General features: G+C 38.8%; 1 protein-coding gene across 2 annotated transcripts in view; it reads left to right on the top strand.

Moving 5' to 3' along the window:
* Positions 1–13,887, top strand: part of ERLEC1 (endoplasmic reticulum lectin 1) — a 33,823-nt gene extending 19,936 nt beyond the window's left edge. The window contains exons 11-14 of one of the 2 annotated variants that reach the window (XM_044263947.1): positions 1,248–1,372; positions 3,305–3,382; positions 4,911–4,986; positions 7,090–8,003. In XM_044263947.1, coding sequence (XP_044119882.1) covers positions 1,248–1,372; positions 3,305–3,382; positions 4,911–4,986; positions 7,090–7,161 — 351 coding nt within the window. In that variant the 3' untranslated portion in view covers positions 7,162–8,003. Of the gene's footprint in view, positions 1–1,247; positions 1,373–3,304; positions 3,383–4,910; positions 4,987–7,089; positions 8,004–13,669 lie in introns of those variants that run through there. The other variant, XM_044263948.1, reaches the window with a different exon arrangement.
* The last annotated feature ends 723 nt before the right edge of the window (positions 13,888–14,610 follow it).

Genomic DNA, 14,610 nt, shown 5'->3' on the forward strand with positions numbered 1-14,610 from the left:
CATATCCAGGCTCTTTTATTCTTTTTAAAGATTTTTTTAAAGATTTTATTTATTAATTTATTTATTTGACAGAGAGAGAGAAAGAGAGATTACAAGTAGGAAGAGAGGCAAGCAGAGATAAAGGGGGTTTGGATCCCAGGACTCTGAGATCATGACCTGAGCCGAAGGCAGAGGCTTAACCCACTGAGGCATCCAGACTTCCCCATATCCAACCTCTTAAACATTTCACTTTGCAGCTTCAGTCCCTGTCTATCTAGTAACTTACAGTCTGGTTGCTAAAACAATGTGAAATCATTGTCTCTTCCACTAGGCAGTAAGCTCTGCTAGCAGCAGTGGCTGTGCCTCTTTCATCTACCACCGTAAGGGTTTCTAATTCTACTAATCACATGTATGCTAAATTCTAGTGCTCAGCATGATGCCTAGCATGAAACATGAAGAAGGAAAGGAAAACTGGAAGGAAGGGAGGGGAGAGAAAATAAAAGGAGAGAAGTCGTCATATAAGACAGTATATAGTTTGTGTTTTAAAAATTTAACATAATGGGGAAGGAAGTTTCTGAACAGACAGTCTTGATACAGAAATAAGCATGATATCAAATAAGTACTGTGCATACTCCTATAACTTGCAGATTGGCATTTGAAAGAGTAGAAGTAGAATGGAGGTAGGCTCAGTGGGTCTGCAGGTAAGAGATATAGGCCAGAGATTTAATTAAGAGTCACAGTAGTGGGGCGCCTGGGTGGCTCAGTTGTTAAGTGTCTGACTCTTTATCTCAGCTCAGGTCTTGATCTCAGGGGAGTTTAAGCCCACACTGTTCTCCATGATGGGTGTGGAGCCTACCTTTAAAAAACAAAGAAGAATCACAGTAGTATGCAGTTACATCACTTAGGTATGAGAAATTAAACTCTTGGTTGGAGGGGTGAGATGCTGGCATTGGAAATATAGAGGAAGAGTCTGAAGCCAAGAACATCTCCAGGAAAACAATGGACAAAACCAATAAATGTAGGAGAGGAAGGAAATAAAAGAGTCAAACATAACTGCATGTGGAGCTAGCCTGACCAGGAAGTAGTTACATTATTCAGAGAAACAAGGAACAAAGAAGGTAACAACTTGACTAGCATTGTTTGACTAACATCTAAACACTTGTCTGCAGTATGCAGGTGAAGATAAGGACTATAACTTATAGGCCATCAGGATAAATGTGTACTTGATGATATCAAGGATTCCTTACAAATACCTTTTCATATATTAGGACAAAGATAGTGGGAAGACCTCTGTGGTTGTGGGTACATGGAACCAAGAAGAGCATATTGAATGGGCTAAGAAGAATACTGCTAGAGCCTATCACCTTCAAGATGATGGTACCCAGACAGTCAGGTAAGGATTAACCTTATTTGCCTCTGGATTAGAATATTTAAAACTCAGAATATTGAGAAGCATAAAATTTAAACACTTAAGTAAAATCTCCAGTCAGTTTTTCTCAGGGACATCTTTTAAATTAGTTTTCTTTTCCTAAGATAGTTAAGAACACAGTTGCAGAAGTGGTGGGTGTCAGGAATGGGCGGGGGGGTGGTGGTGGACTGGATTCAAATGCTGGCTCTTCACTTACTACCTTGGGTAAATCACATAATCTTTTTAAGTCTCATTTTTCTTGTTTACTGGCATTTGCCTCATAGGATTGTTATGACATTTTAACGATCATGTATGTAACACAAGTGCCTGCAACAGCTTGTAGTAAATTCTGGCTGCTGCCTTTAGTAGCGGTGGTGGTATGGTAAGAGAGAGTGCTGGGGGCTGCCTTCGTGACACTGGCTTAATTCCAGCCATTAGGTCAGAAAGCTGTTAGAAAGCATTGCCTCTTCCATGTGTCCTGTTTACCTTTTCAAGTCAGTTAATTCTATTTTAATTTATTCTAGCATTTCCCTTGTCACTTGACCTCTGTGAGGTTATGATTGAAAATAAACAGTGGCTCTCTGAAAAACTATCTCACAACTTCTTTGCGTTACATCTTGTTACAGCAAGAATAACTAAGCTTTTCCAAGAAAAACTAAGCTTTAGTTTTCTTGTAGTCTCTTACTTGGACAATCTTAAATTATTCATTCTTTCTTTCTTTCTTGGGTATTAACTTTGTCCTTCCTAGCACAGATGGCATTAAGAGACTCTGTTTTTAGTGTGTGCTGACCTCAGGGTACCTGGTTGCCTCAGTCCATAGGGCATGGGACTCTTGATCTCAGGGTTGTGAGTTCAAACCCCACATTGGGTTAAAAATAAAAATCTTTTTTTTTTTTTTTAAAGATTTTATTTATTTATTTGAGAGAGAGAGAGTGTGAGAGAGAGCATGAGCGAGGAGAAGGTCAGAGAGCGAAGCAGACTCCCCATGGAGCTGGGAGCCTGATGTGGGACTCGATCCCGGGACTCCAGGATCACGCCCTGAGCCGAAGGCAGTCGTCCAACCAACTGCGCCACCCAGGCGTCCCTAAAAATAAAAATCTTAAAAAAAAAAAAAAATGGGGGCGCCTGGGTGGCTCAGTGGATTGAGCTTCTGCCTTCAGCTCAAGTCATGGTCTCAGGGTCCTGGGATCGAACCCCACATCGGGCTCTCTGCTCTCTCTCTGCTTCCCTCTATGCCCACTTGTGATCTCTGTCTGTCAAATAAATAAATAAAATCTAAAAATAATAAAAATAAAAAAGAATGTATTGACTTCTTGGGCTGACCAGAATCAAAGTTAGCAAAATTAAGCGATGGGCATTTAAGTATTAGAATATGCTAAGCAAGATTGACTTTTCTTACATTCAGGTATGTAACTTCATGTGGAAGTAGCTCATGGTGTTAGGAGCAATGCATATTGAAGCACAGGAGCATAAGGCTAGGGTAATTGAAAAATTTTTTAGATCCTGCTCATCTGGAAATTGTATGTTAACCTAGGCTCTATTTTTGTATACCTGCATGACGTCTTTTAATGAGTGGAGCTGGCTGGAGGATGGCAAAAAGGGGAAAATGTGCAACAAAGTAAATAATACATAGGGCTCAAGAAATGGTTCACTTCAAAAGGACTTTTTAAAAAACCCTTTAACCTTAACTGTTTGTACACAAAAAATGATATGCAAATTGAAGATTATTAATTAAATCATTCCACAGTATTTCAGTTTTGTATCCTCCTTATAGAATCTGATTTTCTTGGTGACGTGACCCTAAAAATATAACTAATGCAAAACTGATCCCTCTAATCATCTCTCACCCTCCCCATTACAATTACTCTGAATTAATGAAGCTTTGGTTAATAAAACTTGTGTGTTTCTCTGGTTTAGGATGGTGTCACATTTTTATGGGAATGGAGATATTTGTGATATAACTGACAAACCAAGACAGGTCACGGTAAAACTAAAGTAAGTTGCACCATCAATTCATGCTTTATGCTTCTCTTTAATCTGCTTCCAGTGGGTAAAAGTTTATATAAATGGTGGCTCAGTGGGTTAAGCCTCTGTCTTCAGCTCAGGTCATGATCTCAGGGTCCTGGGATCAAGCCCCGCATCGGGTTCTCTGCTCAGTGGGGAGCCTGCTTCCCCCCCCCCGCCTGCCTGCCTCTCTGCCTACTTGTGAACTCTGTCAAATAAGTAAATAAATCTTAAAAAAAAAAAGTTTACATAAATGTAAAATATAATTGTGAATAATTATACTTATGCGTAATAATATATGGATTGATTTAATATAAAATTATTACTTTATTCCAAAATATTAAAATTGGAGTACCTGGCTGGCTCAGTCAGTGGATCATGTGACTCGATTTCGAGGTTGAGAGTTTGAGGCCCACATTGGTTGTAGAGATTAAAGAAAGAAAGAGGAGGGGGCACCTGGGTGGCTCCGAGATGTAGGCTTCTGACTTCTGCTCAGGTCATGATCTCAGGGTTCTGGGATCGAGCCCCATGTCGGGCTGCTTCCCCCCCGTCCTGCGGCCTTTCTGCCTTCTTGTGATCTTTCTCTGTGTTAAATAAATTTTTAAAATCTTAAAAAAAAAAAAAGAGAGAGAGAGAGCAAGAAACTTTAAAAGATCTAGAAAATTGTTTTTAAAAAATAAATAAAACATTGAGGTATCTGGGTGGCCGACTCTTGGTTTCAGTTCAGGTCATGAGCCCAGGGTCTTGAGACTGAGCCCCACATCTGGCTCCGTCCTAAGGGTGCAATCTCCTTGAGATACTCTCCCTCTTCCTTTGCCCCTTCCTCTGTTCACTCGTGCACTCTCTCTAATATAAATAAATAAAATATTTAAAGATAAATAAAATACTAAAATTATTTCAATATAATTATTTATTTGTAAGTTACAATGGTTTTTATATTATTTCAGTTATTTATTATATTAAATTATACAGGGGTACCTACATGAGATTTGTATAGCTTAAAAGGAAAACAGTTAAAAATACTTTTGTACACCAGTTGATTAAGCAGCTGACTCCTGATGTCAGCTCAGGCCCTGATTACAGGGTCATGAGATCAAAGCCCATGTCAGGCTCTGGAGTCAGCAAGGTGTCTGCTTGGGATTCTCTTTCCCTCTCCCTCTGCACCTCCCCACCACCTTCTCCGCCCCACCCCCAACTCACCTGTGTGCACATATGTGCACTCACTCACTCTTTCAATTAATTAATTAAGTCTTTTTAAAATAAAAATACTTTTGTATGGTTTGGGCAGTACTTTAAAGTGCTCTCTGGGGGCTCCTGGGTGGCTCAGTGGGTTAAGCCTCTGCCTTTGGCTCACGTCATGATCTCAGGATCCTGTGATCGAGCCCCACATTGGCCTCTCTACTCAGCAGGGAGCTGCTTCCTCCTCTCTCTGTCTTCCTCTCTGTCTACTTGTGATCTCTCTCTCAAATCAATAATTAAAATCTTGAAAAAAATAAAAATAAAGTGCTCTCTGTTTCAGATGTAAAGAATCAGATTCTCCTCATGCTGTTACTGTATATATGCTAGAGCCTCACTCCTGTCAGTATATCCTTGGGGTAAGTACAGAAATAATACTCAGGAATTCAGTTTGGGAACATGTTTCTGTTTTTAGAATTAAGTCTTGAAAGGACCCTCAGTAATCTCCAAAATTTAATATAGTCCCCATACTATCTCATAAAAGCTAAAATCTTTTTTATTGAGCTACAATTTACAAAAAATAAAATGCAGAGATCTTAAGTGTTGAGTTTGATACACTTTGATAATTTTATATACCGATGGAATTATCACCCAAAACAAGGTATCTGTCACTGCAAAAAAATGGTTTATACCCTTTCTATGTCAAGACCCCAGCCCCCACAGATACCCTTTTCTGCTTCCTGACACCATAGAGCAGTTTTGCCTGTTTTTTTTTTTTTTTATTCCACATGAATGGGATCATACAGTATATCGTTTTTTATGCCTGCCCCCTTTAACTTGGCATGTTTTTTAGACTCAGCCATGTCACTCTAGTATTTCATTCTCTTTTTAGTACTGAATAGTATTCACTTGTGTACACATTTGCTTATTCATTTTTCTATATGAATATTTGGGTTTCTCATTTTTTATTATGTGAATAAGGCTACTGTGCACTTTTTTTTTAAAAAGTCATTTTGTGATCATGTATTTTCATTTCTTTTGGGCAAGTACCTAGGTGTGGAGCTAAATCATAGGTTAGATACATGTTTAGCTTTTACCAAATAGTCATCCAAGTGCTTGTACCATTTTATATTCCTACCAGTAATACACGAGAGTCCAAGTGTTCTACATCCTCCACATCCTCCTCAACATTTGGTATCCGGAGTCTTTTTTCTTTTAGCCACTTTAGTCATTTTAATATGTATTTCCCATATGGAAAATGGTGTTGAGCAGCTTTTCTTGTGATTGTTCATTCATAGATCTTTGTGAAGTGCCTAGCCAAGTTTTTATTTTCTTTAAGAAAAATTATTCTGACACTTATTAAAACAGTCTTTATTCAGGACTGTTGGCAATAAGTGTGTCAAGACTTTCACAGTAGGGAAGAGAGATCCAGTGTAACACTACATACAGCCAAGACAGCTGGGGATGTACAGCCAGTGAGCAGAAGGTGGCAGCGTGAGGGTGGCTCAGTGGATGGAAAATTACTAAAAGGAGACATCAGCTTAACTGAGTCAACAGGATTACTGCTGAAGACAGGCCAGAATGATCAGCTCTCAAAGGTGAGAGATGAGGAATTTGATTAGCTATGGAATGGATGATTAGATGTTGAGGGTGAGGGGTTCTCTCTACACTGGTTTATCAGGATTCTTGCAACAACTGGACTACAGGGCTCAAGTACAAGAAGAGGCATAGCCAAAAAGAGGAATTGGGGATCTTTACTTCAGTTTGGTCAAGGAGACTCTGTCATCTGTTAGTCTTTACCCCTTTTCATTATTGTTGTTTGTCTTCTTATTTGTAGAAGTTCAAATACATTCTGGATATGAGTTCTTTTATTTATAGTGCACACTTTGTTTCCTCAATCTGTGGCTTACCTATTTATTTTCCTAATGTCTTTTGATGAGCAAAAGTTTATTTGATAAAGTTTATTTTAACCAGTTTTTCCTTTTTATGGCTAGTGCTTTATTTTGTTCTAAGAAATGTTGCTACCCCAAAGTCATGAAAATATAACCCTAGGGCACCTAGGTTGCTCAGCTGGTTAAGCAACTGCCTTTAGCTCAGGTCACAATCCTAGAGTCCTGGGATCAAGTCCCACATCGGGCTCCCTGCTTGTCCCTCTGACCCTTCTCACTCTCATGCGCTCTCTCAATCTCTCTCTCTCTCATTTTCTCTCTGTCTCAAATAAATAAATCAAAATCTTTAAAAATTTTTTTAAAAAGAAAATATTATCCTATGTTTCTATCTAGAAAATTTATGGTCTTACCTTTGGTTATATGATGCCTAAGAGTGGCTTTCTCTGTATTTTTCCTGGTCAGAGTTCACAGAGCTTTTTGCATGTATGGGTTGATATTATTTATCAGTTTTGGGAAATTTTACATTTTTATGAATATACATTTAACATTTATACATCTGTATTCATGCAGAAGAACACTGAATAACGTATTCAGTTACCAGCTTTTTAATGGCTTTATTGTTTTTGTCTTTAGGTTGAATCTCCAGTGATCTGTAAAATCTTAGATACAGCAGATGAAAATGGACTTCTTTCTCTCCCCAACTAAAGGATAATAAAGTTTAGGGAAAGAAAAGATCATTGACAGTCAGGATTTCTGTCCAACCATGTGTCTCATTGTAGAGTTCTCAGCCACTGAACCTCATCTAAAGGATCGTATAAAAGGACTCTCAACCACTTTGTGAATATGTATGTGTATATAAGAGGTTATTGATAAACTTCTAAGGCAGATAATTGTCTCACTTCTTTCATTTTTGTTGTGTCTTATGAACTGATTGTGTTTCTTGCTTGGATAATGTGATTCCAAAATAAATCTCATCCAAGCAATTCACAGTCCAGCCTAATGAAATATCATAATTGTACCTATTGAAAGTTTTAAATAATAGATTTATTATGTAAATTATAGTATATATAACTAGTTAATGAACTAAAGATAATGAAGAAGGAAATTGATAGGAGGTGTTTAAATCGGAGACCATGTAAAATATGTAAATTCTAGTGCCTGAAATCCTTTCAACAAATTTTTATTTAGCAACTGCTCTCTACCAGGTATTAAACTAGAAACTGGGCACATAATAGAGCCTCACAACATTTAAGTTTTCTTCACTTCTGTTAATCTCAAGAAACTCTTACTTGTAAGAGGTTGTTTCTCTCTTGGAACTTTTAATCTGTTTCTTTCTCCCTGATGTGAATGTGTTTTTCCCCGAGGTGTATGTATGCCTGGTGTAGACAGACATTCTTCTCTCTTGACTTAGAATGGTTTACTCCAACAAAATACACTGTGCTGGCCAGCCTTTGTACTTGTCTGCTGTATAGTACAGATTTTAGTTCTGGACAGTTTTACAGCACAATATTTATTTTGAAGTGAATAAAAAGTTCACAAGCAGCGTTGTCATGTAGTCAATAGTAGATTATTCCTTTCCTTTATTTTCTCCATCACCGTGTTGCACAGAAATTATCCTGTTGTATTTTGGATGTACATAGCTAAATAAGGACAGAATAGTGGCTATAAAATGCTTTACTTTTCCTCCTTTTCAGTAGTTCTGGCCAAAGATATTTTCGTTTGAGAAATGGTTAATGCAGTTGATTATTGCAGGTCTGTTTGTAGATTTTAGTGCGAAGCAGCACATACGGAAAGAGCACAGACCTTGCATTCAAACTGAAGTCCAGATACTCTGTTTAACTTCTATCTATGTGATCCTGCACAGATCAGTAACATTTTGAGCCTCACTTCCTCTGGTAGAGAGACTACTCATTTTAGGAGACAGTTGTAGCAGTGCCTTACTTGCTCTGTAAGTAAAAGCCTAGGCCCAGTATCAGTTCCCAGTAAGAGTTGGTTTACTTCCTAATATTGCCCTTGTCTCCTAATAATAGAGTAAGATCACAGACTACAGCCATTAAAATTTATTTCTTTGAGGGCACCTAGGTGGCTCAGTCAGTTAAACATCCAATTCTTGATTTTGACTCACAACTTAATCTCAGGGTCATGGGATTGAACTCCCCCCACTGTCCCCTCTCATGGGCTCTCTCTCTCAGATAAATAAATCTTTAAAAACAATAGATTCCTTCCCTCTCTCCTCCCCCCATCTCTTGCATACTCTCTCTAAACAGAAAAAAAAATTTTCTGTAATATAAAATCATACTTCTTTTGTTTTTTTAAGATTTTATTTATTTATTTGACAGAGAGAGAAATCACAAGTAGGCAGAGAGAGGGGAGAAGCAGGCTCCCTGCTGAGCAGAGAGCCCGATGTGGGGCTTGATCCCAGGACCCTGAGATCATGATCTGAGCTGAAGGCAGAGGCTTAACCCACTGAGCCACCCAGGTGCCCCATAATATACTTCTAACAACAATTAATTAGACAAACAAAATTACCCACATTTAGATTATAGGTGTAGGAAGGGAGAGAATGAGAACTGTGAAAGGTTAGTGCCATATTTAGGTCAAATTCTTGTCTTAAAAGGGAGAAAAAATCTAAAAAACTGTTTGGATAGTTTACTGCAGAAGATACTTAAAAAGAGAAGTTGTAATTATTTCAAAATAAAAAGTTTAAAAAAATAAGCTTTCTGTTTGGGTAACAGTTTGAACTTCTTTGAAGGAAGGACTAGGCCAGCTATCTCCATATTCCTTCTAAATCTTGGGTTCCTTAAGTCTGTGAAATCTTGTTTGAGCTCTAAATTATGTGTGACTACCTCTGCTGTGCAGGCTGCTTCTCTTCTGTAGAAGTAACTGAGTTCCTAATAGGGAGGGGAAAGGGCTAATACACTTGATGCACTTGGAGAAGTCTATGAAGGCGGGTGCTGTCCCAGAGCCACCTGATCACACCATACAGAACAGAGTATAATCTGCATTTTAAACATAATTCCTGAGTGATCCTCTTTATTTTAAATATATTCTCCAGTGAGAATCTTAGGAACTTCACTTTTAACAATGTCACACATTCTAACCCCCTGGTAAGAGTTTCAGGGAAATCACTAGTAGCTGATACGTACAGAAAGACTGGGGCAACACTTTCCTTTTTTTTTTTTTTTTTTTTTTTAGCTTTACCTGCTTTTCTTTGAGTCACCACTAGATGGGGCCTATGCCCAGGCTCTAGTTCATATCCTGATGTCCTTACCTAGAGGAACTTTGGCAACAGAGGGCAACATTATCTCAGTTACCTGAATAGTAAGCTTTGTGTATCTTCCCTGGTGAGCAATACTTCTCACCCAGTCTGACAAAGGCCTGACCTGATTTTTGACAACTCTTAAACTTCCTAGTACACAATCAGGCCAAACTGCTGTGCTCGCTTCAGCAGCACATATACAATCAGGCCAAATTGCTGACCTAGTAGCACCAAAGATCTAACCTAAAATGGCTTAAGCTAAACAGGAAAATGAAAATCAAGACTTGCTGTGTTTTGAATAAATAGGACATGCAATCACAGTTTCAAATGAAAATATCAGCTATCCTAAGATCTGATTTTAAATTCCCTTCCTAGTGTAAGTTACTGAAGTAGAAGTTTTCAAAATTTGTTGCCATGGTGACATGGGTTAAGTGAAAATCCATTTCTCCATTTCTTTTTTTCAGTTGTTTGGCAGGGGTAGTAGAGGAACCAGAGCCAACTACATACCCAGTGGCTTGCTTTGTTTCACAGGCCAGTAGTCTTCAAGTAGGTTGTATAAGCAGGCAAGATGATCCAATGCATTATGGGGTGGGGGGGAATACTAGAAATTCTATAAAATTTCATCTGTGAAAAAAAAATTAAGCCTTTATTTTTATTTAATATTTAATGGGTAGACTAACAGTAGTATACAGAGTCATTCATAAATCAGGTTTTGTTTAATAACCAAATGACTTGAGGGAAGGGTAAGCATTATCTGTGCAGTGGAGGTGATGGAGATACCGTCATTATTTACTTCCACCTATACAGCATTGTAGGTTAAATTACTGCCTCCATCACCTTCCAGAAAATGGAATTGACAGTTTAAATATTACCATCAAGACCACACATTATTAGGTATATAACGGATCAGGGTGAGAGGTTAACAGGTTACTTTTCACCTGCCATGGCTCCAGTCACTGTGGTCCTGGTATCTAACAACGTTTCTCTAGTAGAAATAACAGGGGTTTTTTAAATGATTTTTTGCAGTGTCAGGAAGAATGAGCCTGCTTTCCTCTCTGGCAGTTAGAGGAAACCACAGTATGAAGACTATTGGAATTCCATTCTTTATTTTTTTTTTTAAGATTTTATTTATTTATTTGACAGACAGAGATCACAGAGGCAGAGAGGCAGGCAGAGAGAGAGAGGAGGAAGCAGGCTCCCCGCTGAGCAGAGAGCCCGATGCGGGGCTCGATCCCAGGACCCTGAGACCATGACCTGAGCCGAAAGCAGAGGCTTTAACCCACTGAGCCACCCAGGTGCCCCTGGAATTCCATTCTTTAAAGAAAGAATTCTTAGAGAAAATGCCCCTCTCTCCTGACAATCTCAAAACTCAAAAGAAGAAAGCCAGGATTACTCACAAGTGGAATGTAGGGCTTGTAGTGTTCTGTGTCCATACCTATTTGTAAATTTTTAAGCATTTTAAGTCTTTTTTTACATTTGAAACAAAAAGTATTCACCAAAAGCAAGTAAATCTAGTAAAACTTATGGAAATGGTAACCATCTCAGCTATGGAAGACATTTGTGAGAGTGCAAAATAATGCTCAACATCTCGTCTCATCACATACAACAGTGTATATATTTCAAATCTATTAAATTCCTTTCCAGTACCTTTCAATAGACTACACTGTACTTTGCCTTCAATTTAAGGAAAAAAACAGTTTCCTGTATAGTACATAATTTTGATTTTGTAAATGTATGATGTTAAAGGTCAAACTCTCACAGGAGTGGGAGATACAGGTTTCCATCTATAGAATAAGTCACTGGGATGAAAGGCATAGCATAGGGAATATAGTCAATGGTGTAATAGCATTGTATGATGACTGATGATAGCTATGCTTGTGAGCAGAGCATAATGTACAGAGCTGTCAAATGATTATGCTATACACCTGAAACCAGTGCCACATTGTGTGTCAGCTATATTTCAGTTAAAAAACAGAAGTGCAGGGTGCCTTGGTGGCTCAGTTGGTCAAGCCCTGCATGGGGTTCCCTGCTCAGCGTGGAGCCTGCTTCTTCCTCTCGCTGCCTGCCACTCCCCCTGCTTGTACTCTCTCTCTGGCAAATCTTAAAAAAAAAAAAAAAAAAAAAAAAAAAGTGATCTACCACCAATTTTTTTTTTTTAATTTTCTTTAAAAGGGGCATTTGGGTGCCTCAGTGGGTTAAAGCCTCTGTTCAGGTAATGATCTCAGGGTCCTGGGATCGAGCCCCACATCGGGCTCTTCGCTCAGTGGGGAGCCTCCTTCCTCCTCTCTCTCTGCCTGCCTCTCTGCCTACTTGTGATCTCTGTCAAATAAATAAAAGTTCTTTTTAAAAAATTCCTTTAAAATCCAACAACTTGGGGTTTAAAACCCAATTGGTCAAATCTACTCTTCTCTCTAAATTCACCCAAAAGATAGACCAAAATAGCAAACTTTGTTAGGTTTTACCAGCTTCTATGTTCAAAGTAAAATACTAGCTTGCAAATTAGCACCAGTGGTCCTTAATAGCAGTAAAAGCAAATTTACACATTTAAGACTTCTTTTTTAGGATTTACTTACCATAGAGAGAACAAGCACAAGCTGGGGAAGGGCAGAAGGCGAGGGTAAAGAGAGAGAACCTCAAGCAGCCTTCCCACTGAGCACAGAACCCCAGCGCAGGGCTGGATCCCATGACCCTGAGATCAGGACACCCCAATCGAAACCAAGAGTCAGGCACTCAACCAACTGAGCCACCCAGGTGCCCCATGATTTACTCATTAAAGAATCCTATCAGAGCTTTAAATATTACCCATAAATTTAAATGTCAACAGCGGGTCAAGGAAATTGGAAGTCATTCTCCCCCTGGATCAGTTTTTTTTTTTTTTTTTAATTTTTTAAAAAGATTTTATTCACTTATTTATTTTAGAGAAAGAGAGGGAGAAAGCATGGGCATGGGTTGGGAGGGGCAGTGCAAAGGGCAAGGAAGAATCTCAAGCAGACCCCGTGCTGAGTATGGAGCCCTAAAGGGGGCTCAATCTCACTGCCCAAGATAATGACTTCAGCTGAAACCAAGAGTCCGTCACTTAACGGACTGAACCACCCAGGCGCCCCACCCCTGAATTAGTTTTTGTATTTATAGGTTTTAGTGTTCTTAAGTCATGGTAACAGAAATCATTCGTTGGAAAAGCTTTTGTCAACCACCTTCAAGAAAGTGTTTCAGCCCCAAACAAGCCAGTTGTGAACAATCTTGAGTCATTATTCCTTGAATCTCAGATGACAGACTACCCCAGACTCTGCTTATATAATAAAAATAGTAGCTGCCACTTTCTGCACGTTGATAAATAAGGGGCACTATGCTAAACACGTAAGACACCTTGTCATCACAACCCTGTGAAATGGCCTTACTATCTTTAACTCCCAGATAAGGACAATGAGGCTCCAAGAGGGGACCGCAAAGGCCTGTGGCTGAGCCAGCTTTGGAATCAGTTCAGACTGTGGAGTCCATGTTTGTAAATAATATATGACAGAGCTTTCTATTTGTAGAACCAGCTTTTGCCCCATGAACCTCTCTGTGCCATCGCCTCCCACCTGAAGGAACACTCCCAAAGGGCTCAGCAAAATGCTGAGCGAAATGATTGATTTTTATCTTGTCACGAATGTATGGTACTCATTTTTCCCCCATACAGTTTTGTTGTTGTTGTTTTTTAAATCATGGAATGCCACTAACTTCTCTTTAAGTTAATGCAAAGGAAACTCACTAATAAGATTAAAGTGTCACCTTGGGAGTTCTGGCTCTGTTAAATGTCATCAAACCCTCCCTTCTCTGATAATCATTTAGTGTTGGTAAACAATGCAAGGGCACTGGCAATTTATCTGGAATCAGATTATATTTATTATGTAAATGATAAAAATAATTCCTTCATCTTTATTGGTAAAGAATATGTCTTATTTTCATTCTCAGGACTTTCTCCTCATACCTTGCATAGCATTGATACTCAACAAATATTTGCTGAATGAATGAACACTCATCCTCCCTTACCCACACCTTATAAAAATCTTCTCCAACCACAATTCCGAGGAGTTTCCTACAAGCTCTGATTTTTGAGTGTTTGGTACTTTGAGGAAAACAGTATTTTCCCCAGTTTCATAATGGTTGGAAAATAAAAAGAATTAATGATGTCCTATTTGTATGCCTTTTCACTCAAATTCCACACCACTCCCTAACAAGAAGACAGTGTCTGTGTCTCCATTTCCCCCATTTGTGGGCCTTGACTGAAGTCCCAGATCTCTCAGGTCAAGAAAAGAACTGAATTTTCCACCTCCAACTCCATGAACTGAAAACACTCCAGTTCAAGGTACTCTGAATTCCTCAAAGAAAGTGTCTTAACATTATGATTCTCTGTGAAGAACACAATTCCCAGCCATATCTCTACTCATTGTAATGTTATTAATAAAATCACGTCTTACGTTTCTTTAACATACTTTGTTGCCAAAGCCAAACAAACAAGCAAAAAGCTTTCATAAGCTCTTGCGAAAATCAGATAGGAAATGTACTGAACCTTAAGCAATGACCCAGGTCAACTCACCCTAGCGCCACAGGTCCAGAAGACAGGCATAAAGCAGCCTTTGTAGACTGCTCCACTTTTTAAGGTCTATCTGGCATCTGGACAAGCTGCATTTCGCAAAACATCAGGCTTTGCATGAAAATCAAGGTTCCCACACTGGGAGTGGGATGAAAGCTCTCCCACTCATCAGCTGAAGGTTCAAGAAAGTGTCAAAAGGGAAAACTTTCACATAAATGCAACTCAGAGAAACAAACTCAACTTATCTTGGCATGAGCTAAATGTATTTTAAAAGAAGCAAAATTATTGGAAGAGAGGAGGGAAAATTCATTACTTTCCC

This window comes from Neovison vison, chromosome 8, assembly GCF_020171115.1.
Source record: "Neovison vison isolate M4711 chromosome 8, ASM_NN_V1, whole genome shotgun sequence".
Taxonomy (NCBI): domain Eukaryota; kingdom Metazoa; phylum Chordata; class Mammalia; order Carnivora; family Mustelidae; genus Neogale; species Neogale vison.